The following is a 27,166-nucleotide window of genomic DNA, read 5'->3' as shown; positions in this document are numbered from 1 at the left end:
CTGCTACCTATGCCCATCCCAGCTGTCTGGACCCACTCTTCTTTTTTTTTTCAACTAAAGAGAAAACAAAATATTTCTATCAATCAGTTTCATCTCTTCAGGCCTAAAATACAGCTATAAAAATACAGCCTGCTATTGCTGCTGTGGAAAGCACATCAGATGATCAGACTAGGTTGCTGCCTACAGGGGGTGGCATTAGCGAGACAGAAAACTCTTCCATTGCCTTGCATGTTTCTGTCTAAACTAAATTTCCTCCATCTTTTTACTTGCTCTGAAACTCATGTTATAGGGAACAAAACCTTCATTTTTAAAATTTGTTTGCTTGTTTGTTTGGGTTTTTTTCTGGTAAGAAATTGACTTAAAAGACAAAAAGACCCTAGGTTCACACTGAGGTGTAAAGTGACTGATAGCTGATCCTTTCCCAGAAGCAGTTTTTCCCAGTGGAGAGAGCCTGAGAGAATTCTGGGTTCCAGGCACCAGAAGGGATGAGGCACAGACACCATGGAGGTGAGCAGTGGTCAGGTGTGGAGAAAGGATGCAGAAAGCAGACATTGGAGGCCCTGAAAACAAATGTGGCCTTCTCCACCCTACATTGGGGCTGGACCTGTTGTCAGGGATCCATACCCAACAATTCTGTTTTTTAACACAAGATTTACACAAATGACAGAAAACTGAGTTCACCAAAGTTTTGGATTCTTGCTTAAATCACTTAGCATTATGTTCAGAAGAAAGTAAGTTTATAAACCTTGTAAACAAGCCAGTGCATCAAAATAACTCAACATAGGGTAGACCAATGTTAGGGCATTCTCATTAGTAGGAAAAGGTTTTCTCACTAATGCCTTAATGTAGAGGAAGCCATACCATGACCAAGTCATGTACTCAGGGAGGGTTAACGTGATCATGACCTTAGAACAGCTTGAACAACATGGGGGGCAAAGCTGCCACAACACACATACGAGAAATGGATCACCACATCTCTGCATGTCCACATTCTACTTCTTCAAGTTCTAGTTCAAATTCTATGTCCCTCATGAAGCCTTCGTTGATTCCACCAACCTTGGCCATTATACTTTCCTCCAGACTCCCACGGCATTTCGTCTGAACCACCGTTAACTTATCTCCAATAATCTAACACGCATCACAGCACCTGGTGCATGGTAGGTGGCAGGAAATGTTTATTGAGTGAATGCAGGAATCTGTATCATGAGCATTAATCTGCTGTCCAGATAAGTTCTAACCCAAGACACATTTCTTTGCATTGTTTACAAAGCTCATAAGAAACATCAGGAGGAAACTGAAGTACTTAACCACAGCATCCCAAATAGGGACATTATTTATGTATTAACAGATATTATACTTCATATATGTTGATATAGACATTTATACACAACAATACCTGCCCTCATATACAAATACATATACATGAATATATACAAAGACTGTGTGGTAACATAATCTACACGCAGGTAGAGTCAGAAGAAGTGAGACCAGGTAACATGATTTGAAAAGCATGCCCATGGGCCCCTGACCAATACAACCCCCTATGTAGCCACATTGTCTTAAAATCCTCTCAGCATCTTTCTCCCTGGGGAGTATATGACATCTCATTCTTCCTCTCCTTTGTCTCCTTCTCCAGGAACACAAGCCAAGGCGTCCCAGTTCTTGCAGGCCTGGAGCTACTGCTCCACTCTGGGCCAGCCGGGCACTCGAGTGGGAGACTACAAAACAGCCTGATGGACGAGCTGCCAGCTAGTCTCTCTAAACATACCAAACGCGATTGAAGCCTGGCCCCTTCACAAATTTACCATGTGATTGTATAAGTCATCTCACTTCTCTGGATTTGATTTCATCTGCAAAATGCAGATAGTAATAGCCTCTACCCCCAAGGCCATGTGAGGATGGACTGAGGTAATATACATGTGTGTGTGTATATAGATCTATACGTACACACCATATATGTCTGGGACATAATGAATATTCAGCAAATGTTTATTATCATCATCGCTATTGCTTTCTTTGTCTTTCCTGTGGAAAATCCGGCCTGCAGATTGGGGATTTTCTAATACTTTGATGCCAAAATGCCATCTTCCAGAAGCTGCTCCAGGAACCCCATACAAATCCTGCTTTGTCACAGTGCATGCAGGCACACCCTCTCCTCGCACACAGCAAGGTGGGTAAGTACAGAGATTCTCTAGTTGGGCTTCTTGGTCCCAAGACCCCTCCCACTAATCTAACAATATTCCCTTGCATAAATTAACACAGCCGAGGCATCTTACCTACCCTGAAAATGTAAACCCATGGATGACTACTGTTCATTAACTTCAGGATTAGCCTCCTACTCCTTTTCCTTGACCAGACAGTTTCACAAAAGTAAATATCTAAAAACCCCAAAAGCAAAGAGTAGCAGATTGCACTTTTTTTCTGTTGAAAGACTCGTCCATTTTTGGGTACTAAATCACTTATAACATTGCAAAATTTTCAGAGTGTAATTGACCTGTGTTGCTTCACCTTCCTGATGTGGCAATTGTTTAAGACATGGCTTTATAAGGGACCAGAAGAGAGACACATGATGCAGCGAACCTCAGGGCACCCACCAGGGCAAGGTCCCTACTCAAAGGGGCCGAGAGGAAGGCCAGGAGAGGCAGTGTTTGAGGAAAAGGCCATGTTCAGTCTGAAGACGCTTCCACTCCTGCTCCTACTCCCCATACAGCTTTCCAAGGCCTTTCCAGTACCTCCTGAATCCCCAGAAGAGAAGAAGGCAAAAATTGTTCAGGTAAATTGACCATCAGTTGGTGGGCTGTTGATTTGCTGGTTATTAGAAAATTGTGTGGGTTGCTTTCTCTTTTTAGTTAAAATGGACTGAAAGAAATTCTCTCGATGATTTGAGGTTGAATGTCTCGTTTCAGTGATTTGGAAGGTTCCGAGCTGGGCCCTCTAAAGGCCAGGCATGAGAACAAGCCAGGCTCTTCAAAACCTGGGAAAATACTGCTGCTGAACTTCCAGCTCGGGAAGCCTTTTAGGAGAAATGGTTCTAATTACAAAACTAAATTATTTTCTTTCTCACTTACCTAGGATTTTCCCTTTCAGTATATCTGCAACCCAGTTACTACACGTGTGATGCTTTCTATATGGACTTATCTTTGCAGCCAAAACTCCCAGGTGTAGAAGAGAGCATGAGGATGGGACAGTATAAGTCCATAGTGTACCCAGATTTCCTAACATCAGACTATGGGGCTGTTTATAAACATGGAAGTGCTAAAAAAGCAAAACCAATATTTTTCCATTGTTTCACAGTGTGAAAGTCAGCCTACATTTTTAAGAAACACAAGGGAATGTTATCACCAATTTGTCAAGCATAATGTTTTTAATATTACAGTTTTAGAAAAGCATTATTCTTGTTGCTTTTTCTTTTACTTATTTTTTTAAGTCTCTTTCAATGGTAATAGTAACCCCTAGGCTAACAGCTAATAGCTAAGTGCTTACTCTGCAACAGGCACCCTGCTAACCATTTCACAAACATCTCCTTTCATCCTCACAACCCTGTGAAGGGGGTATTATTATTCCACTTTAGAGACTAAAGTAAATCTTAAGTCAGTTAAGTGATATGTCCAAGGACTCATAGTCAATCTGTGGCAGAGCCAAGATTTGAACCCAAACCTATCTGATCCCAAAAGCTGTGTGAGCACAGAAGTGCTCGGTCCTGTGTCACTTGCAAAGTTTCAGGCGTTCACAGGCTGCTCAAGGTAAGAGAAAGAAGTCTTACAGTTGGCTTAACCCCCCCGAGAACCTTTACCCCCTCAGGAGTGTTGGCCCCTTCCAAAGAGTGACTGTGGTAGATAAAATGCTCATGTCAGTGATACTGCTATTGCCCTGAATCATATCTGGAGTTCTGCTTTTAAAATTGTCAATTTTCATTTGAGAAGCAGCATGGTGACTTGGGACCTGAATTGTCATCTTGGCAAGTTCCTTCCTTCTCTGCACCTCCATTTCTTCCTGAGGATGAGTAATACAATAGTGAAAAGAGGATTAAAAGAGAGAATCTGCATTGATGCAACTAATACCTCAAGAAGTCAATAAATGCTAATGCTATTTTTTTCAATAAAAATAAGAAGACAGTCTCCTGACTGTATACTAGCATTTTGCTTGAGGACTTGGGCCTCATCCCTTATGAAATAGCCATTTTTATGCATAAACATTAAGTGGGGCACTGGGCAGGGGCTGTTCTTTCCAATAGGCACCGTTCTCTCAAAGTCAACCTGGCAATTTGTGTTTTGTTCCTGCGGCTATCAGGTTAGTAGCCCGGGTTTGACCTCTGCAGAAACTAAGAAAGGAATGCAAAATGCCCAGAGAACTGAAGGTAATTTCACAGCAAGTTTCCTTATATGTTTGTCTTTATCCAGAATTACCTTGAAAATTTCTACCAATTACCAAGGAAAGGATATCAGGCTGCAAGGAAGAACAGCACTAGCATGGTTGTTGAAAAGCTTAAAGAAATGCAACGATTCTTTGGGTTGAATGTGACAGGGAAGCCAAATGAGGAAACTCTGGAAATGATGCAGAAACCTCGCTGTGGAGTGCCTGACACTGGAGAGTTTATGATAACCCCAGGGAACCCCAAGTGGGAACGAAATAACCTGACCTACAGGTGATATTTCTAGGGTTTCAGAATTCATTCATTCGACCAGTATTTTTGAGCTTTTATGATGTGCCAGACAATGTTCCAGGACTTGGGATACAGCAAAGACAAATAAATATCCCTGCCTTTATAGTTTAGATTCTGGTGAATGAGTCTGAGAATGAAAGGGTAAAAATCCCATGATTCTTTTCACTCCAAAGCCTGCCGCTTTTGTCTTCCTTCTCTAACAATCTAAAGAGGATGATGGCAGTGTTAGGCTTAATCACTGCTCTAGAGAATCTAGCCCCACCTTGCATGCCTCCTGTTGATGATAATGATACCCAATATTTGTTGAATACTACTATTTGCCAAGTATGAACTAAATACTTCACGTGTATTTAATCCCCACAACAACCCTCTGAGAGGGATACTATTTTACTATCCTCATTTTATGAATAAGGATACTGAGTTTAAAGACATGTAGTAATTTCTCTAGAACCCACATCTGTCTTCAACCCCGAGTCCCGCACTCCTTCCTTATACTCTCTCTAGTGGTAACACTTCATGTATGCAACTCACTCCAAAACAGAGTAACTCAATCAGTTGATAGACTGCTGTTCTGAATAGTAATGAACCCTCCACACATCTTCTCATTTTGAAGGATTATTAACTATACCCCACACTTGCTGCTAAGGGCTGATGTTGAAAGAGCTTTTGAGCGTGCCTTTGAAGAGTGGAGTATAGCATCATCCCTGAAGTTCAAGAAGATCTCACAGGGAGAAGCAGACATCAGGATTGCTTTTTACCAAGGAGGTAGGCTCGAAGCAGTCCCGCTCAATTTCGCTTTCCCTGGTTAACCTGAGACACGGCAAGGGCCTAATACAAATTGTTTTATTTCAGATCATGGTGACAATTCTCCATTTGATGGACCCAATGGAATCCTTGCTCATGCCTTTCAGCCAGGCCCAGGTATTGGAGGAGATGCTCATTTTGATGCAGAAGAAACATGGACCGACAACAGAACAAGTAAGTTAACAAGGTTATGTCCACATGCAGATTCTGAATGAACCTTTGCCACATTAGAATACCCCCTCCACACACACATACACACACACACACACACATCCAAGTTATTGTAACATTTCAAACTCACACAAACTGACCATTTAAAATTTTTGCTACCTCAAGATACTGAGTCAGTTTAAGTTTAAAAGAATCCTGAAGCTAATTACTGACCTTGCTTCCTAGGGCAAGAATCAGAAAGCTACAGCCCATGGCTAAATCCTGCCTGGTTCCGTTTGTATAAATAAAGTTTTATTGTAAAAGGGCCACACTTATTTGTTTATGTGTCATCTATAGCTGTTTTTATGCTGCTATAACAAAGCCGAGTAGTTGCAACAAAGACGGTATGGCTCACAAAGCCTAAAATATTTACTATCTGGATCTTTACAGAAGAAGTCTGTTGACCATTGCTTTAAAGTATACATTTTTTAATATTCTAAAATTTAATGATGTTTGAAAACGGTCTCTATTTTTGGAAATTCAGAAATAATTGAGTTGATGTAGGAAACTGTCCTGCTTAGAAGAGCAGCCATTTTTTTTTTCATCTAGTTATTTCACCTTCATGGAGCTCTTTTTCAATGGTATGCCAACCACGCCTTTTAGGAGAAGACTCGGAATAATAAGAGTTGGACCATCTGAAGGGAAGAATTGAGGATAAGGACTGGTATATCCAGACCACATGGTAATTCACAAGGCCATGGGGTAACAATACACCACAGAACACTTTTTAGAAAATAATAGGAAAGGCATCTTTTTTCTTTCCTTGAGACCTGTTCCTCCCACCATTTTCTCAACATATCTTTTGTGAGTATTTATTCTACCTAAGTCCCTACACATAGCTCCTAGCAATGTGTACCAGAAAATAAATAACACGCTCCACTACTTTGCATTCCTCTTGCCCTCCCCACTAGTTCAGACAGTCATTACCCTCTTACCTGAACTAAATGATCCAGATTCCCACCTGGACTGTTCACCTTCAATCTCTGCTTCCTCTAATTTTTCCCAACACTGCAGCAAAGTTTGTCTTTGGAAAGCCCATCTCGGATTACATTACTCTCCTGCTTGAAACTTCCAGTGTTTACATTTTCTGGGTGAAATAAAGTCCAAATACCTTCACTCGGCATTGAAGGCTCTTGGTGACTTTCCAATCTCATCTTTCGTGACTTGTCTTCATATTTGATTTACACTAGTCACATTACATGTTCACTGTTCCTGAAACACCCCATGTCCTTTCCAATTTCCCTACATTTGTCCACATTATCCTCTTCCTAAATACCCTTCTGCACACCCCAATCCCCACCTTTCAAAATCTTTCTCCATGCTGTGTGACATGCTGCTCCCTGTCTTTTCTTTCAGCTGGAAATGAGGCTTCCTCCTCAGAATCCTAGCAGACTTTGTTTCTCCTTCTCTAACTGTTCTCCTCATTGTTCTATACATTCAAGTTGTTTGCACACATCTTGCTTTCCAGACTATGCATCACAATTCCCCCAGAGTCCCTCGCCTAATACTCCAGGCACTCAAAGATGGTTTTCAAAATGCATTTATGAATGCAAAAATGGAAGGATGTGTGATGATTGAGAAAGCAATTCTTGGAGCTTGGGTAGAATTTTACTAGGCTAATTATCCCAAGGAAGTTGGATGTTGTGGTAAGAGCAAGGGTCTTGCGATCATATCCGGGTTCTACCCTGGCTCTACCACCCACTAGTTGCAAGACCAATAATAAAATCTGTGGGCTTCAGTTCCTTTACTTTAAGAATATTTCTAACAATACTTCATCAAAATGTTGGAGGCTTAAATAATATTACACTTCCTAGCTTATAGAAAGTACTCTGCAACTATAATTACGTTTTTAAAGTTGGCATGTAGGGAAATAAAAAATGTGTTTGTAAGATGGCACACAAACTGGCTGGAGTGAAGGATTCACGTAAAATGTCAAGCCCACAAATGTCTGCTGGAGCCAAGTGGAGAAGTCTTGGACTTTATTTGATAGGAAGTGCAAGTCTTGAAAGTTTTTATGTTCCCACTTGTGAAAGGCACTCTGCTTGCGGGAATTAAAAGATGAGGGAAGGGAAGGATAAGAGGCAGGATTTGTCTCTTTCTGGTGGAGTTCCTGGAGCTGCTTGGAAAGCTCAGGATCAGGGAAAAGCTGGTGCTAGGCAATGCGTGATTACGGAGTCAGTGAGTTGGCTCTGCATCTGAGGCTACCCCGCTGCCTGGCAGGCTTCTTTTCTGACTACCTGTTCACTGAGACTTTACTAATGGGGCTGAGGGCCTGGGAGATTGGAGAGGGGTGTATGTGGGTGCACAGGAGGAGAGGGCTTCTGAAAGTTACAAGACCTGTGATGGCTCTGCCATCGTTTCTCTAAGCCTCAAGTCAACATCCATGACATATGGGAATCAGAATGAAGGCAGCTTTACTTCCTTCTAAGATTTGATGAGAATCTCATATTCACCTAATCTCAATTTATAACTCCTATCTTGATTCTTTCCAATCTCCATTTCTCCAGGTACCTGAAGGGAAAATGTAAAAGGCAGGGGAAGGGCTGTTTCCCCAGGGCAGTTTTGGCTTGGAAGCTGCATTCCTTGAGATCATATTTCCACCACCCTTGATTCCACTCAGAGCCATTCACCACACATGCTTGCATTTCAGATTACAACTTGCTTATTGTTGCTGCCCATGAATTTGGCCATTCCTTGGGGCTCGCTCACTCCACAAACCCTGCTGCCTTGATGTATCCCACCTACGCTTTCAGGGACCCCAGCACCTACTTGCTCTCTCAGGATGACATCAATGGCATTCAGGCCATCTATGGTAAGGTCATCTGAAGAACACTGCAGTGCATGGGGAGACCTGGGCATGTCAAGCATGTTCATTGCATTCTTGTCTATGGTGGTGGTAGTTGGAGCGCACCTGCGAGTCTATCAGGAGGAGAGTATACAGGTAAAATGTGGTGGATGCACACCATAGAGTAATATGCAGCAGTTAGAAATTCTGAATTAGAAGTACATATGACAACAACATAGAAGGGTCTTTAAAACATTGTGCTTCATGAAGAAGAATGATACATATTACACAGTATGTAAATTAAATTACAAAATATATGAATCTACATAAATTACAAATGCATATAGACAAAACTTGGCATTTTCAAGAAAAATGCTAACAAAAAGATATATATTGATCACATTAAGATTGTTGTCTGTCGGGGAAGGTGGGGAATGGAAATTTGGAGTATGGAGAGAAAGAGAAACTTTTCAAGGAGGGATATAGAGGCCTTCGGCCCTGTTATAAGTACTTTCTGGGTAAGACCACTGCACCTCTCCTCCCTCTTGCCCTTCTGCCTCCTAGTGGCTGTGAGTAAGAACAGGAAACCACAGAAGAAGTTTGTGACTCTAAAAGTGTTGAAGGGAAGGGAAGGAAAGAGAATGGAAAAGAGTGGAGTGGAATGGAATTGGAAAAGGCATGCTCCTCTCTCTGGTGGGACAGCATTATAAAACCAAGCATGCCAGGGTACCACAACTAGGGAATTTTTTCATGACAGTAGGATTTTCAGGAATGACAAGACTTAGTCTAACTGCCTCTACTCCTCAACTCCTTTTCTCCTCAAAACATCTCCTTCCCTTGCTTAACCCATGTTTTAAATTTTCTTAACTGTTAGGATAGCCCTTCATTCTGCAATGAGAAAACATATTTAAATACAAATACTTATAGAAGAAAATATTGCTAAACTTTGACTTAGATTTATGCTGTGGGGTAAAAGACTGATATGAACTCCTTTCCTGAAGGTGGATTTTAGTGGAAGGAGGAAGTGGATAGTGAGTGACCACAACACAGAAGAACCAAGATGAGGGAGAAGGATGGAATTAGGATTTTAAAGAGGGAGGAAGCATAGAATGCAAATTTCTTTACTTCGCAACTTAACCTGGAACTGTCCCTGAAAATCACCATTACTCTTATTTTTAAAAAAACAAAAACTGTAAGTGGGCCAAATGTACAGTTACTTTAATGCCTTGTGGGATGATAGTCTGGTAGAATTTCTCTTCAGGTGAAGACGCTACACCATCCTGAGCAGGGTCTGAAGTACACTGAGTCACACTGGACTGTTTTTTTTTTTTTTTTCCAGGACCTTCAAATGACCCTATCCAACCAACTGGATCAACCGCGCCCACCGCCTGTGACCCCAGACTGACATTTGATGCTATCGTCACACTCCGCGGAGAAACGCTTTTCTTTAAAAACGAGTATAAGATTGAACTATTCCTTCGTTTGACTTATTTTACTGGCATAACTTAAAACTGGATTCTAATTAAGTAACATATCACACATCACTCAGATTTTCCTTTTGAATTCCATGCACATGCATCTCATTGGAATTTACAGTGTTTTCTGCATAACTAAAAACATCCATGAAAAGAAAAGAAAAAACTAAAACATTCATAAACATTCAGATGTTTGTGATATCAGATGTAAGCAAATGTGGACTCTAGCTGCTTAGGAGCCCCATAGCTGGGTTTATCTGACACCAAAAGAGCATTCAGTTCCACTCAAATTCAGTCAAGTAAATTAAAATGATCACTTAATAAGCTGCAGGACAAATCATCTAACTGATTAAATTTTTCAATTTTCCAGTGGCTTTTTTGTGATTGTGTAATCACAGGCTGCGTGTGCTTGCATTGCTTTTGCTAGAATATTCTAAATAGTCTCATCGTTTTGTAGGAGCAGTAATCAAAGAGACTAACAAAATAAGACTTGTCAATGTGTGAGGAGGTGACAGTGCAAAATATAACCAAATAAGGTCACTTCTTTGACATCCTTTGAAAACTGTAAAGTACTTAACATATGGACAATATCACCATAAAGCATGGCTATATGTTGGTTACTGTGCTAGAAACTATGCGTTCACTATATTGTCATATCCTCCCAGCAATCTTATAAGGGCCAGTATTAGCCCAAGACTCACAGAAGCTGCCTACTTAGACAACTGTGTGTGTGGTTTTCTCTCCTGTGTTCCATTAGGTACTTTTGGAGAAGGCATCCCCAACTGCCAACAGTCGAACTCAATTTCATTTCTCTGTTCTGGCCATCCTTGCCAAATGGTATACAGGCGGCTTATGAGGATTTTGACAGGGACCTAATTTTCCTATTTAAAGGTAACTGCCTATGGTTTTCATCTTATTTTAGTGGATTTTAAATGGAGGGAAAGGACTTCTTTGTGGTCCCTTCTGGGTTCAGAGGAGGTGAGCCAGTGAGAGAGTGTTACGCCGGCCAGGGTTTTGTCAAGAGACCTGGGTCGGGTCCCATCTCTGCCATGAAATGGTATGTGAACCTAAGCAGATTATACCCTCAGGCCTCGGTTTCTCATCTACAAGATGAGAAAACCATATTAGACCACCTTTGGTCTTCCTCCACCCTCATCCCAGACATAATTTTCCAAGATTCCCCAAGGCTGTAATTTAATCTCTGTATAGAAGTCACATGAGATCAGATATCCAATTATGGGGCCCTGAATGTCAAGCTAAGAAGTCTGAATTTTGTGCGGGTGCTAGGGAACCACGAGGGCCATCATACCCCAATGAATTTAACTACCACCTCTATCTTTTAAACGCTATTTTTTCTGTTTTCATTTCTCTGACAAATTTGTGCAAAAACTAAGAAGTGGTACACGTTTTGTAGGAGTGGAAAAACTTTATCTTACATATAACCTGAATCATTGGCAGGCAACCAATACTGGGCTCTGAATGGCTATGACATTCAGCAAGGTTATCCCAAGGACATATCAAACTACGGCTTCCCAAGCAGTGTCCAAGCAATTGATGCAGCTGTTTCCTATAGGAGTAAAACATACTTCTTTGTAAATGATCAATTCTGGAGGTAAGGTAAACTATTTTTTTAGTTAGAGGTTGAAACCCATCTTGCTTTACCCTATCTACAAACCACTAATAATCAGGCTTCTGAAGGTTTTAAAAATATAGGTGGTCTTTATAGGCATTCTTTTTCACAAGATGATTGACATTGTTATGGCTTTTGAAACTTTCATTTTTATAAAATTAAAATGCCTGCACGATGGTATTGAGGATTCTCTATCATGGAACAGAGCAAACCTTAATAAAGCACTAGAGTAGGATGCAAAGAGGCTAATTCTCATTTATGAGTTAAATTCCAATACTCTCAAGTAAATGTTATCCAGATAGCCTACAGAATTTGATGTCCAAGTTGGACTTATTATTTACATTTACTCAGAGAGAGAGAGAGAGACACTATGTACCAATTAAGTAAAAGCCTTAGAAAATATAAGCTCTTCTTCCTGAAAATAACACTGCACCAGCAACCAGAAGCCTATTTTAGCATTGCTGATACTCATATATTTTATAAATGTATAAATGGACCCTTAGGTAGAGAAGTTAACCATTCTTAGTCCGAGTACATAGGACGTTGTGAAGACTGAGTGAGAAAACATGTGTGAAAGCACTTTGTAAAGTATATGCAATTTAAAGAAAACTGTGATCATCATAGACTGTATTTGTCTTAAAATACAGAATATTTTTTTCTCATCAGATATGATAACCAAAGACGATCCATGGAAGCAGGTTATCCCCAAAGCATAGCAAGTACCTTTCCAGGAATAGGAAGCAGAATTGATGCAGTTTTCCAGCAAGATGGTAAGTGGAAAAAAACTATTAAGAAATTTGTTTAATTTTTTTAAATAGCACATTTGCATTTGAATGTTATATTGGGACTGGAGTGGGGTCTTTTTAATTGAAAACATCTGAGATCTTACTTCGACAAGCTAATTCAGTATATTATCTCTTTTTTTTTTTTTTACAGACTTCTTTCTTTTCTTCAGCGGACCAGTTTATTATGCATTTGATCTTAATACTCAGAGAGTTACTAGGGTTGCAAGAATCAATAAATGGCTTAACTGTAGACGAAGTTGAAGCAAAATCAAATTTTTTGTATCCATTTTCTGAATATTGCAGGGAAATCTAATTTGCGTATCCATTAAATTGTGACCTATTTATTCTTTTCTCAACAATAAATGATGTTGTTTGCTATCACTGTGTTCATTGGACATATCCTCAGTGAAAATACATTTGAAAATTCCACTGTTTGCAGAGGCTGATTTAGTGCTACGTGTTTCATCTCAGGTCAGTGAATTCATCACAAGAAGGAGATTAAGCCCTCTTCGTCACCTCTCTATTCATTATTTCATTATTTGATTATCTGACTTCTAAAATGCTCCTATATTCCAAAGTCTCTTTAAACACGTTTTAAGGCTATCTGCTACATGCAATTTAGCACTGGATTTAGGTTATAAGTAAGGATTATAAACAAGATAGATAGTACTCCTTGCGTTTATTGAAAATCTGGTGCTATTTTCCACTCTTGGAAAGAAATATTGTTGATATGTATTGTGAGTTGAATTGTGTTCCCCAAAAAAGCTATGTGCAAGTCCCAACCTCGGGTACCTATGAATGTACCTTATTTGGGACTAAGTCTTTGCAGATGTAAATAGTTAAGATGAAGTTATACTGGATTAGGGTGGGCATAAGAACTGATGTCCTTATAAGAAGAGGAGAGACACAGACACACAGTGGAGAAGGCCATGTGAAGACAGAGACAGAAATGGGAACGATGCATCTACATGCCAAGGATTGCCAGCAACCACCAGAAGCTAGAAGGAGGCAAGGAAGGATCCTCCCTAGAGCCTTCAGAGAGAAGAACATGGCTCTTCTGACGCCTTGATTTTGCACTCACAGCTTCCAGAACTATGATAGAATAAATTTCTGTTGTTTTAAGCTAGCAAGTTTGGTACTTTGTTGCAGCAGCCCTAGGAAGATAATACAGTACATCTGCACTTAAGAAAATGAATCAACACAGAATGGCAAAGTTGAACCCCCATAAGGATTATTAGCCTCTTCCCAGGGGAGCAGCAAATAGGAGAGGTACCAATTCCTCTCCTGCCTCCTCCCTGCTCTCTTCCTCTAGAGCCTAAGCAAATGGGCTAGTTGGATCTGTTGTTCCTTATTTCTTTTTTTTCCCTGGTGTACTCAGTAGGACACAATTTACAGACAACTAGAGTCTGCACAAACAGAACAGCGCTGGGCACAAAATTCAATAAATCTCATTAAATTGACTTAAACTGAGCTTAGATGCATACATTTACTAAAGATTCTTTTCTGTTAAGAACTTTAAGACCTGTGGGATGATAGAGACTAGTCTAGACACCAAAATCATTATAATATTTGTAGTTTTTAGAACGTCATGTAGCTTATTATACAATAAATGTGAATTGTAAAATACATGTATCACTAGCACATCCTATTTTCCTTTTCTATTAAAGTTTTTAAATCCACAGATAATTTAGTATAATTTGGCACCTCATTCTGGTTCAAAAATTATTAAATACGTTCAAAATAAATATTTTAAATGACTGACATGATCTGCTATAATTTCTTAAGATTCTACCACATAGTTTATCTAAAGTAATAAAAGAAATAGCAAATTTCGATATATTTACAGCATTTTATTCCCTTCTCAGAATTATTATAACATTGATATTAAACCTTAGATATTGCTTCACAGGTCATGAAATATTTTATAAATATTCAATGTCATCAAAAAATTCCCTCAAATATGTCAGCACATTATTCTCAACTTATTTTACAAGATCAGAAAACAAACTAGGACATACTATCATTTCATTCATTCATTCACTCAACAAGAATGAATCACCTACATGTCCCAGGTGCTGTGCTGGGGAAAGTGAGAGAGATGTTTAAGTAATTTATTACATCAAGGTAACAAGACTGAAAGGACCTGTAAGAACAGGGTATTTCATTTTTAACAGTCAATTTCAGACTATCATGTTTTCTAGAACTTCCTATGCCAGTTTGCACAAGCACAAAGATGGGAGATTCACCTTCTCAGAACACCTACCTGCTAGTTATACTAGCTAGTTATGATAAATTCATGGCCTAATTCTCATCTAAACATTTTTGAGATGAGAATTGAGTTCGTCCTATTTCTTTATATTTCACGCAGTCATGAGAAGTGAACACTGTGCATTTTGCCACTTGCCTCCCTTTTGTCTGGCATTAGTTTCTGAAAATGTCTGAATTCTCCAACAAAGTTAGAGTGGCATCTTATTCACACTTGCATTTACAGTGATAGGGGGAAATAGTAGGTGCTCAATAAACGTTTGATATTTACCCTAGTTAATTAGGGTAATCTGATTCCTAATTCAATTGTCTTTTCATGATACTACGCCACTCGAGATATTCTAGGGTTTCATTCAAAAGAATGTTATTTCATAAACTTTCAAGAATTTATGGATAGGAAAACCACCAGCTTGCAAAGACAAAAGTAAATTGGAAGCTGACTTCCGATTATAATGAATTCAATAATGAACAATGGCTATGTTTCCTAAGCAACTGTGGATCACGATTGCAAAACCAAGTCAAGCTAAGAAAAAAATAAAGCATATCATGACACACTTCATGGCAAATGTCCTTTTCTGTTATTAATTAAGGGATGATAGAGGCCAAGGCATGCCACGTCTCACTATTATTTTCTAAATTCTATGCAAACAGAACCAGGCTTCAACTGAGAAGAGGAAGGAATGAAGAGCCTTCTGCCTCTATGTTTGCTCTTTATAACATTTTCTTCTGCATTTCCTGTAGACCAAAAAATGGAAAATGAGGAAAATATGCAGCTGGCTCAGGTACTGTTTCGATAAATATTATTAACAACTATTAATAAAAAATTCATTCTGTTGACTGTCTTGGGACCTAAAAAGACAGCAAATTCCTATAAAAGAGTCCTGAACTTTCTTGTAAGAAGGAGCTGCTTTTTGGTTCCCTTGCCCTAAGGACCTCAAAGAACTGTGTGAGGGGTGGAGAGCAGGGGCGGGGTAGAGGAAAAGGCAGGATTTGCTACAACTTTAAGCAATGTTTACAAATGAGGAGATAGTGAGAGGAGAAAGAGGACAGCGCTGTAAGAAATGGAGGTCTCTATAAAAGCATTTCAATAACAACCAGGAGGACCCAACTACAATTTGGAGCCCTTATCTCTTTATGCATGAATAATACATTGCTTTGAGATTCCCGCTAAAAATTAGTCCAGTTAACTTGCCCTATTTGATTAAATTCATTAAATTTGTGAAATGAATAATCACCTATTTCTTCTAGAATTTGTTTCAAGGAAACATCAAAATGAAAATAATAGCAAAAATTTGTAAGATATGTGATCATTTAACACATAGAAATAGCTTGATTCTCCTCTGTGGAGGTTTGAATTTTTATAGGCTTTGTGGTTTGGCCAACTCGGGTCACGCATAGCTCAACCAGTCCTTGAAAGTTAAAAAAATGAGGTGACTCCTTCCTTTCCTCTCTGTTTCCTTCTTTTCTTCTTTCTTCCCTCACTCCTTCCTTCCCCTCATTACCTATTTCCTTTTCTTCTCCGAACTGTCAAAAAGGATTTCAGACAATTTTGTTGTAACCTGAGGTGAAGATTTGCTCTCTTGTAGTTTGTGCCTTTTTTTTTCTTTTTTTTTTTTTTTGTCTTTTTGCTCAGGCATATCTCAACCAGTTCTACTCTCTTGAAATAGAAGGGAGTCATCTTGTTCAAAGCAAGAACAAGAGTCTCATAGATGGCAAAATTCAGGAAATGCAAGCATTTTTTGGATTGACGGTGACTGGAAAACTGGATTCAAACACTCTTGAGATCATGAAGACACCGCGGTGTGGGGTGCCTGATGTGGGTCAGTATGGCTACACTCTCCCTGGGTGGAAGAAATACAACCTCACATACAGGTAATGCTTCTAACCACTTATTTCCCCTTAATCCAAAGAAACATGAATAGAATCTCCAAGGATCAAAAATAATCATGGGTTATTTTACCAAGCACTTCCTATGTGCACGGCACTTTATAGATTTCATTCATTCCGTCCTCCCAACAAACTTGTGATGTGGGCACCGCTGTTATTACCACCTTAAACAAAGAGAAACTGAAACAACAGATTATTTACCACAGTCAAGGTTACATAGCTCTTGTCAGCAGACTGGCTCTGGCAGAGATCCTCTAATCTTTGGCCTCTGCCAGCTCCAAATAGGCTCAGGACCTGAAGCACTGCCATCCGATTGCAGATGCTTGAAGGTACAGATGCAGTGTGCTCAAGAGAAAATGAGAAGACCCTGGAGCACAACCAGTTCATGTTAGAGACGTGTGTGAGTTAGAGTTGTCAAATCTCAGACGGACTCCGGAGTGAAGTATGGAGTGCTTTGTCCCCAGACATCTCAAGCAAAGAGGGCTGGCTCATTGGCAGAAAGAGGATGAAGTGTGTCCGTGACCTGAGATAGAAATAGTGACCTTGACCACCACTCTACAGCCCTCCTGGCTGGCCCTAGAGAGTTTCTGATAGTTCTTCCTTCATCTTACTGAGCCTTAGGTATTGAGATGAAAATAGGTTTAGGAAGACAAATATAAACAGGAGGGAAATCTTTTCCTGAGTAACTACCTTTTTGTGGCTTTCACGTATTTATACTCTTAATACATGACACAAGACTGATTCCCACAAGCCATCCGAGAAAATAAATCTCAATTCTTTTTAGAACATATTTATAATGCAGTTATATACACAGCAAACACATACATGAAATTAATGCTCTCCCACTCAGGGTATGATCTTAGGGAAGTTATTTAACCTCTTTGAATCTCATTTGTTAAAGTGTTATAACACTCCCTGATTAATAGGGCAGATGAGAGAACTGATTTATATAGCATTGTAAAAGTGCTTTATTTAAACAGTAAAGTATTATACAAATGTAAGAATAACACCACACCAAAAGTTGCTGCAGCATATGATTGATGAAATAGAAATGATTTTCTTTTTGTAGTATATTTGCATACATGCATGTATAAGCACAAATTGATATATTTTTGTTAATTTTTAAGAATCATGAACTATACGCCAGATATGGCACGAGCTGATGTAGACGAGGCTATCCAAAAAGGTTTAGAAGTGTGGAGCAAAGTTACTCCACTAATGTTCACCAAGATTTCCAAGGGGATTGCAGATATCATGATTGCCTTTAGGACCCGAGGTAAGGTTTTCAGCAGAGGGAAATATATGGCTATATTCATCAGGAGCTTTGAGGAGGCTGATCTCTTTTTCCCCCATGAATTGTATCTCAGTCCATGGGAGATGTCCTCGTTATTTTGATGGCCCCTTGGGAGTCCTCGGCCATGCCTTTCCTCCTGGTCTGGGTCTGGGTGGAGACACTCACTTCGATGAGGATGAAAATTGGACCAAGGATGGAGTAGGTGAGTTCAATTTCTTTATGAACAAAATTTAGTATTCTAAAGAATCCCTGAAAAGAATAGCTTTGCAACTAGTTGCTTTTTACTTCCCAATTTCCCCACAATTTTCCGTATTCTAAGATGACATGGATGAGTTTTCAATATCTGTCCAGACAATTGTGCTTGTACAGTTGAGAGCCTTAGGCATACAATACCCTCATAAAACTTCTAATCCTCTTATGAACAGAACATTCTTCACTTACTCATACATTCGTTCATACATCCACAATGCCTGCAGTTCCACTATGTGCCTGCAACTATGCAAGGTGTTGTATGGACCACAAAGTTGTACTACAAAAGTTCCAGCCCTTCAGAGGTTTATGATCTTGTGTGGCATATAAGGCCTAGGTTCGCATACAACCATACAAAGCAGAATGTGCTGTGTGCTGTACCAATGGGAAAAGTCATCTGTGGCTTAAGGATTGAAAGACGACTCTAGGGAGGTGGTAATTTTGAGTTAGTGATCGAAGGATGGTGTGTGGGTTCATGGCCCATAGAAGGACTATTTATAATCATGAACTTCCTCTTCTAACTCTTGCCCATCCATCAAGGAATCAGACCCTAACCTTTATATTTGACCTGTTCTTTGAAACCAAGTGGTTTGACTTTATTTCTCTTAATGAACCTCTCTGGCACTGAAATAAGAGATATTTTATTACTTTTCAAACAAAAAAACAAAACTTTGCTACAGTAAAAGTATGTGTACCAATCAAAGGAGCAGGCTGAGTAGACTCAGGTCCTCCCCACTTTGTTTTTCTATCATTGACAACAGTCATCTTGGGTCTGCCGTTTGGTTTCCAGGGTCCCAGGAAAGCAGAAGGCGTGGCTCTGCTGATGGGTGGTATAGAAGGTCACAGTTCAGTCCTGACCAAGTAACTCCAGATAGTCTATAGATCAGTTTTATAGTTTCTGCGAAATTGAAAGCCTGTAACTCAAAATGGTCTGTGGCCACTCATTGCTAAGTCTGAACATGTGATGTAATTGTTCTTCTTTTGCTAGTGAACAAGGAAGGTAAAGAAGTCAGTATGACTGGACTTCAGGCACCAGAGGAACTCTGGGCTTGGTTGCTGCCACTGCTAAATGAGTTAGTATCATAGACAAGAGGACGAAGGAAGTAGGATGACACTGTCATCCAAACAATGGAGGAATTGAATGGACCATGACTGCTTTTTATCTTCTGCTGAGACATGTCCCAATATTTCTTTGGATTTGGGCTACAGGCAGTGGATATGTTCAATCAGGCAGTTATAGGAAATATCCTAGTGCTTGCCAAAATCAGGATAACTCTCCTTGCTCAGCCAGGCTTTATTTTCCCATCTAGAGGCAGAGATTACTCCAAGAGTTCACTGGGGGTTTCTTTTATCTCTATTAAATCCAATACTCAGTCGTAAGTACTATTATCCACACTGCTCCAAGCTCTCTGCCAAGGGGGATGTTTGGGGTGGATTATCAAAAAGTGCAAAGAGCCCTGGGCCCCAAGTTGGCAAAAGTTGCTTGAGCAAGGCAGGGGATAAATAGAGGCCTCCAACAAGTTCTGGGTGGATAACCAGGCAACATGCCAAAATGGCTGTCTTCCAATTGCTTTGTTGCATTCCCTCAGGGTCTAAAATGCGGGCCCCAGGGAACACCCAATCGTGTAACTTTTAGCTCATTGACGTAAAAGAGAAAACATTTTCCTCTTCTCTAATAAAAACACAAAACCTCAAGCAAATGTAATCTTCTATAAAACTGGGATTTTTTTAATAGGAAAACTGTCAATAATATATAATATATGATTATCTCCTTCCTTGGAATATGTAGGCTTTCCCTATAGAAAGGGTACAAAAGACTTAGTGTAACTTGCTTAAGGGCAATAGTCATAAGTCATCTGCTAATGCCACTACTTCCTAAGGGAAGGACAAGTCATTGCGTGGTAATATCAAAGGAGTTTAAGCATATAGAGAGATTTTCCTGAGAATCTTTTAAAGCGAGGGCAACGTCAAGCCTGTGTGTGAGTGTGTATGTGCTACACACACACTAAACCACTGAAACAGGCCTTACAGGTGCATGTGTGGTGATATGGCAAGAGCAACCAAGGTCTGACCTTGATTTCTTTCAGGGTTTCCCATTTACTCCCTGAGGGACCCTGGGTAAGTTAATTACTTTTCTTACTCTGTTTCTTTGTCTGTAGAATAAGGATAATGCCCTTCTTGCAGGAAGATAACAGAAGTTACCCATAAGGAAAGTGAAAACATCTTGCAAAGAACTTGCCCATAGGGAACATTCAGAAATTGTTTTAACATTGATAATTATGTTGGTGATTATTAGCATTGATGATGATGATGATTAGAGTGATTTATATATTTAATAACATCTCCAAGACAGCAGAGAAGTTATCTTTTTCCTACAGTATCATATGGCCTATAATACTGTCAGCACATGATAGACGCTCTGCAAATTTTTGGTAAATGAAGTCATTCAACAATGCTTTACTCAAAACCCACTATGACACAGGCTCTGTCATAGAAATGGAGTGTGCAACAGTGTACGAGACACAGACCTTGCCCTAGGTTTACAGTCTAGGGAGCACACACAACCAAATGGAAATTCCAACCAACATGATCAACACTGGGCTAAAGGGAGCTATAACCATATAATAGGAGCACACAAAAGAAATTCCAACCCAAATGCAGAGGTCAGGGGAGGAAGTGATGCCAAATCTGAGACCTGAAGGCTAAGCAGGAACCAGAAGGCAAAGTGGAGTAGACAGTGTTCTGGACAAAACAACCTAACCAAATCAAGTATTAGAAATGTTGTGGAATAGAAGGCTAAGTGGTGAATAAGATTCAGACTGCAGAGGGTCTTGAAAGCCAAGATAAAGATTTGGACTTCATATAGATGACCTGAGTTTCAATTATTCTTTCAAAGAGTCACTTGTCCCATCCCTTATCCAAAACCACACCCAGTGACATTGCCAGTCAGACAAGGGGCAGCAGCAAAGGCTAGAGCAGAAAAGCACGAAAGGCCATGAAATAATCGTTTGCCATTCATGTTTATTTTGTGCAAACATCACCGGACAAGTCTTCATCATGAAAGGCTCAGACTTTTCCCGAGGATCCACAGGCTTAGTTGCAAGTCCAAAGACAGTCTTTTATATTTAGAACCTTACAGACTAGTGGGAGCAAGAGAGATAAAAAGGCAATTCCACCAGGCATGCTAAGACTTCTGGTATGGGTGAGTCCGGGGTACTGTGGTCTTGTGTAGGAGATGCATCTAATCATTCTTCCATCCAAATAAACACATGGATGGAGATCCAGCAACCATTATTAAGCACCCACTATGGATAAGCAGTTTAGCAGTCACCAGGAATAAAAGATGATTAAGACACAGTCCCTGTACTGACAGGGTACACAGCTTGGTGAAGGAAATAGACAACACAGTCCCTTATGTGCTATGACAGAATTATCACTGAGTCTATGGAAGCCCAGAGGTGCATTTAACACAGCCTGGATAGGAGCTGGAGAGATAAGGGAAGCCTCATGAAGGAGATGACTCTAGAGGGGATTTCTGAGGAAGAAGTAGGATAAGTAGGCAAAAAGGAGGTGGGAGAGATAATATTCTGGGCAAAAGAGATGGAGATATTAAGACAGAGAGATTAGAAAGAACGTGATATTGATGAGAAATGCAAATGATTCAATATGGCCAGCTCATGGAATATGAAAGTTAAAATATGAGGCTGGAAAAAAGGCAAGGATAGATCATGGAGAGCCATGTTAAGATATTTGCATTTTATTCTACAGCCAATGGATAACCTTGGAAGAATATACGTAGGAAAAACACGATCACATATAGGATAACCTAGCAACAATCCAAAACTGATGGTTAAATACTATCCATTCTGAAACACCTGTTTCCTGCCATTTGCTTCCTTTAGGTCATATTTCTCCATGATGTGACTAATATCAGTTATTAGTATTGAAACCTTTCCCAGATAAATGATGGTGCATTTGTTACAAGAATTACCTGCTGGATGGCAAGCCCTTTCTTGTTTCCCCTTAGTTACTTCCTAATCTCAGATGCAACCCTTCTCCTTTTGATTGATTCATGTATTCGTGTTTTCTGTTTTTGTTAAGGGTTCAACTTATTTCTCGTGGCTGCTCATGAATTTGGTCATTCACTGGGGCTCTCTCATTCCAATGATCCAACAGCTTTGATGTTCCCAAATTATGTCTCCCTGGATCCTAGCAAATACCCACTTTCTCAGGATGATATCAGTGGAATCCAATCCATCTATGGTGAGCAACATCACAAATCTGAATATATGTGAACTAAATAGGAAGCTTTCCAGAAAGGAAGTTGAGAAACTCACTTCTTGAAATTTTATGAAGAAAATATTCACTTGGGTAAGATCCTTCTGTAGGTATTTCCACATGCCTTCTTAATTCACTGTGGTATTTCTTTTCCATCACAGGAGATCTACCTGAGACACCTACTAAGCCAAAAGAACCCACTGTACCCCATGCCTGTGACCCTGATTTGACTTTTGATGCTATCACCACTTTCCGCAGAGAAGTAATGTTCTTTAAAGGCAGGTAAACCCATTCCCTTAAGCTCTTCAATTTCCTACGAAGACTTTTCTTTTCAAGAGATTTAGGGATAAAGAGGGAGTCATGGGGATCGTGAGAATGTGTGCCTTTTACTGTCCATTTTACAACTCCTCATACTGTTTGAATGTTTTACTATGAGTCTATATCCTACATGTTTGATAAATTAATTTTTAAATGTTTTTAAGCAAATTTCTAAATTGCCATTGTTTAAGAAGGTGAAGTAGAGTCTACTTTCGGTGACTTCTTAGCTAAAATAATACACCAATCTCAGTGACATGTTGGAGTTGACTTATAACATTTCAGGATCCAGTTGTTAAATTTTCCAGAATTTTGTAAACCAGTTCACATTGCTTTGGTGGCTTAAAACCGGCCATGGTTGGAGTATTTACACCCTGGAAATCATCAAATGATAAAACTTAGGTCTTTTTCCTGCCTGGAGAGCCAGTTGTTAAACACATATCAATAGACCATTCCCTAATGTTACATCAATAAAGCGTTAGTGGGAAACCTCTTCTCTCACTATGTATAATTTATAGGATTTAAATTGCAGCATGGTATGTCAGTTACGTATTTCATGATCATATTTTCAGAACAAAGCATCAGGACATACACCATCTAACAAGGATATAGGGGCAAAGGGAAAAATATTTTAAATCAGACTCCTTCCACCCACAGCTGTATAGAACTGTAATGACATGCTGTCACTACCATGCCCCCAACAGCAGAGGCTGAGAGACTGCTTGTCAGGAAGGGGTTGCCAGCATGAGAAGGGAAATGGAATACAAGGACTTTCAAGTCTCATTCATAGACTCAGAACTTTACAGCCAGAAGGAAAAATCTGAGGAAATGTTTTGCCATGCCCGTGATAACATTTCTTCATTCTAGCAAACATCAGCACTGAAAAGTTCTTCTCAGAATACTTGAGGTTGGCTTAGAATATTGGGTATTGCTACTTCGGCAGAAACAAGGCCATTGAGCACAATGAGAACTTTTTATGATATTTCCGTGGACAGTTTGCTACTCTAAGTACCCAAGAGAGTAGGCACAGGCATGTCCAGACCTTGGTGGCCCAAAGGGTAGAACAGAACTCACAATCCCCTAAACTTGCGGGGGAAAATTGTGTGAATGCTCTGAATTGTATGAGGAAAGTACCAACTCAATAGATAAAAGACAAGCCTATGTTCGCAATGTTTTCGTTGAAATAGACATATACAGGCTGTATATGTAAAGTATGTTTTTTTAACACAGGTACCTATGGAGGATCTATTATGATATCACCAATGTTGAATTTGAATTAATCTCTTCCTTATGGCCATCTCTGCCAGCTGATATTCATGCTGCATATGAGAACTCCAAAGATAAGATTCTGGTTTTTAAAGGTAGCTTTGCCCATCGTGATTCCTCTTCTCCCTCTGGATGCCTGAACTGGTCTGTGGGTATTTTGCGGCAAGGAGCTTAATCTTCATGCATGAGCCAAATGGGCAGGGCTTCTGCCTGACCTTAGACTCCTATCACAAAGAACCACTATCCAGGGTTCTCTGTGGCTGTGAACGTAAACACCATCCCAATTGCACATGAGCTAAAAGAACCTGTATGACAAAAACTAAAAAACAGTCTTTTTTCTGTCAAATAAAGGTAACCTATCTCTCTTCTATACTTCTTTTTTGCTAGGGTTGCCAGATTAGGAAAATGAAAAAATTGGATGCTTTGAATTTTGGATAAACAACAACAACAAAAAAATAGTGTAAATATATCTCTTGCAATACTTTGGATATACTTGTACCAAAAATTAGTCATTGTTTATTTGAAATTCAGATTTAACTGCTATCTCCTATTTAATTTAGCAACCCTAGTTTTTACATGGATTTCATCAGATTACTTACCTTTGAGAACACTTAGGTATTGAAATTTAGGGGAACATGCCCAAACATACTTGACTGTTTTGTCAGAGTTAGAAAAGCAATCAACACAGTGAAGCCAATTGACATGGGTATGAACACTATTAACTATAGGTATATATTATTTGTGTTCTATTAACAATAGAAGCCAGCTAAAGAAAGTGGCAAGAATAAGTGGAAAAGTAAGATTACTAAATCTTTAAGCATTGAACCTGAGAGAAACTAATTATCTAATTATTTTCAAACTTCTTAAGACATCTATTTCTCCCTCTAGGAAATAGATCGGAAGATAACCACTTTCTCTCTTCCCAGACGACAACTTCTGGATGATCAGAGGATATGCTGTCTTGCCAGATTATCCCAAATCCATCTATACACTTGGCTTTCCAAGACATGTGAAGAAAATTGACGCAGCTCTCTATGACCACAACACAAGAAAAACCTACTTCTTTGTGGGCATTTGGTGCTGGAGGTAAGTTTACAGAAAATTGACTCCATTTTATTCTGGATAAAAATATCCACATAGCATCATTTTAACACAGGCAAAAATAAAACTAACCTACAGTCTTCTTAAAGTAATTATGTTGAAAGCAATTTCAGGTGATGACATTCATCAAACAAAAGAACGTTTCAATGAGTCCAAAGATCTTCCTCCAACTTAAAAAATAAAGATAAGGTAAAATAATAAAGCTGGTGAGGCCAACCAAATTGCCAATGGCCAACATACCAGTCAAAATTTGTGAAACTCCGAGCTGAGCCCTCACATTGATTGACCAGTTACTCAGAATAACATCAGTCTGGCAAATGATGTGGGTTCTTTACCTTATCATTTCTTGTTTTCAAGACACTATAAATGATTCAACCAAACATAATCTTTGGCATATTTTTATTACTGATCCAATTAGTTTTCCTCTACTAGCCTACTTTTTCTCCACATCCTCACTTGACTCCAAGCTAGCCAGTAGAAGAATTAAGCTCCCAAAACAAAGATCCCCTGGAAACCTTCCAAATCCATGTCTCCAGGTATGATGAAGTGACCCAAACCATGGACAAAGGGTATCCACGGAGGGTGCTAAAATACTTTCCAGGAATTGGTCTCCGAGTTGATGCTGCTTTCCAGCATAAAGGTAAGCCGCAATGCCTTAACGATTAGGATACTTGGAAGACTTTACTGACTGTGAAGGAAGACAGCACAAAAACTTAATATCTCAATTTTAATGTGATTTAACTACTCTTGAGCACAGGTAATAATTAACTTTAACCCTTTGGGCATTATCACAAACTGAATCAGTAAGTCCTGAATTATGTTCTCCATTACACTATCTCAAATCTATGCCAAAAGTACCAAAATTAGTTTTACTTATCATTGATCCAAGATACCCCCTAAAAGACAACCCCTGAAGAGTTTTAATTGTGAAAAACGACGAAGCACATGAACTGAACAGTGATTCTCAAACTATAATGTACATAGTTTAATATGCACAGCTTGGGGTTTGTGTGCAAAATTATAGTTTCTGAGGCAGTAGGATTGTGGGTAAGCTCTGGGAATCTACAGTTTTAAAAGAATCTCAGCTAATTTAATGTACCAGTCCAGCTACTATATCTTCAAAGAAAAAAACCTAGACCATGGAATAAGTAGGAGTCTAAAAATGTTTTTGAGTGATACAATCTTTTATTCCAATGAAATCTAATACAGAATGTCAAAATCTAAAACAGATAAAGCAGAGCAGCTCTAGAGAAATGAGGATGGAGGGCCTAAGGCCATACCCACAGGGGCCTTCTTCTCCCCCTCCCTGAGATGCTTTTTTGAAACCTAGTTTGAGAACCTCTGGCAAAAACCACAGTCTGGCTAAAAAGGTAGTAAGCTCCTTGAAATTCATTTCATGTGTTGGCTTCTTCCTCAAGGAAATAAAGTAATATTTCTCATGTGACAGGAGTAAAGTAAAATGTATCTATATAATTACACAAGTTTCTTTTCTCTCCATAATGTTCAATTATTTTATTCAATATTCATAAAATTAAAGAGTATGCAACCATTATATAGTTGTGCCAGATAACTAATCATGATTCTCTCTCTCTAGGATTCTTCTATTTCTTCCGTAGATCAAAGCAATTTGAATACGACCCTAGGGCAAAGAACATTACCCGAATGATGAAAACCAATACTTGGTTGCAATGTAAAGAACCATCAAACTCATCATCTGATTTTAGTATCAGCAAAGAAGTACATTCAGGAGGACTGGAGACGTTTTATCATAAGAACTTGAACTTGCTTATTTTCAGTATTGTTCACATGCTAAAAAAAATCTACGGTTATTAATAAATTCATAGTCCTAAAATAAACCTCCAGATGTTTTTTAATCTGAACTTTGCTTCAAAGTAGAATAGAACTATTCTTTAACATCGAGTTGCCAGTCCTAGTTTTAAATATCTATTGGATAAAGATTCAACAGCTATTTTGAACTGCCTGATTCGTTTTACAGGAAGCTACCATGTATAAACAAAACTCTCATTGTACTTTAAGCCTATTTTATGCTTTGTGCACTTAAAGAAGGAAGCCATGTGTCTTATAACAACTAAATACCGAAGATATTTATTAAACCAATCGTTAGCATTCTAGTTTCTCTGCACCTTTGGAGTTGGAGA

The 27,166-nt window shown here is 39.2% G+C and overlaps 2 protein-coding genes across 3 annotated transcripts; both read left to right on the top strand.

Moving 5' to 3' along the window:
- Nucleotides 1-2,563: 2,563 nt before the first annotated feature.
- On the top strand, nt 2,564-13,820 carry MMP8 (matrix metallopeptidase 8). Of its 2 annotated transcripts, XM_008522760.2 has the most exons (10): nt 2,564-2,773; nt 4,401-4,645; nt 5,277-5,428; nt 5,516-5,641; nt 8,328-8,489; nt 9,802-9,919; nt 10,695-10,828; nt 11,396-11,549; nt 12,234-12,337; nt 12,504-13,820. In XM_008522760.2, the coding sequence occupies exons 1-10, from the start codon at nt 2,567-2,569 to the stop codon at nt 12,611-12,613; spliced, it is 1,512 nt and encodes a 503-aa protein (XP_008520982.1). In that variant the 5' UTR covers nt 2,564-2,566; the 3' UTR covers nt 12,614-13,820. The 2 variants fall into 2 exon arrangements, with proteins under 2 accessions (XP_008520982.1, XP_008520983.1); XM_008522761.2 differs by lacking the exon at nt 8,328-8,489.
- Nucleotides 13,821-15,265: 1,445 nt separating this feature from the next.
- MMP27 (matrix metallopeptidase 27) lies at nt 15,266-26,937 on the top strand. Its single transcript, XM_008522763.2, has 10 exons — nt 15,266-15,399; nt 16,251-16,489; nt 17,632-17,780; nt 17,872-18,000; nt 22,149-22,310; nt 22,487-22,607; nt 23,871-24,001; nt 24,833-24,992; nt 25,544-25,647; nt 26,602-26,937. Exons 1-10 carry the CDS (start codon nt 15,298-15,300, stop codon nt 26,838-26,840), a joined length of 1,536 nt encoding a protein of 511 aa, XP_008520985.2. The 5' UTR covers nt 15,266-15,297; the 3' UTR covers nt 26,841-26,937.
- The last annotated feature ends 229 nt before the right edge of the window (nt 26,938-27,166 follow it).

The sequence above is a fragment of the Equus przewalskii genome, chromosome 6, assembly GCF_037783145.1.
Source record: "Equus przewalskii isolate Varuska chromosome 6, EquPr2, whole genome shotgun sequence".
NCBI classification, from domain to species: domain Eukaryota; kingdom Metazoa; phylum Chordata; class Mammalia; order Perissodactyla; family Equidae; genus Equus; species Equus przewalskii.
The sequence above is the reverse complement of the archived record's forward strand: the minus strand, read 5'-3'. Positions and strand labels throughout refer to the sequence as shown.

Bases quoted from the DNA above. Each gene is read 5' to 3' on its own strand.
- MMP27 (XM_008522763.2), top strand. From the start codon at position 15,298: ATGAAGAGCCTTCTGCCTCTATGTTTGCTCTTTATAACATTTTCTTCT. The intron at 16,490-17,631 runs GTAATGCTTCTA...TTAATTTTTAAG, and splicing joins AAATACAACCTCACATACAG to AATCATGAACTATACGCCAG. The intron at 24,993-25,543 runs GTAAGTTTACAG...CCATGTCTCCAG, and splicing joins GTGGGCATTTGGTGCTGGAG to GTATGATGAAGTGACCCAAA.
- MMP8 (XM_008522760.2), top strand. From the start codon at position 2,567: ATGATGCAGCGAACCTCAGGGCACCCACCAGGGCAAGGTCCCTACTCA. The intron at 5,642-8,327 runs GTAAGTTAACAA...CTTGCATTTCAG, and splicing joins ATGGACCGACAACAGAACAA to ATTACAACTTGCTTATTGTT. The intron at 10,829-11,395 runs GTAACTGCCTAT...AATCATTGGCAG, and splicing joins CCTAATTTTCCTATTTAAAG to GCAACCAATACTGGGCTCTG.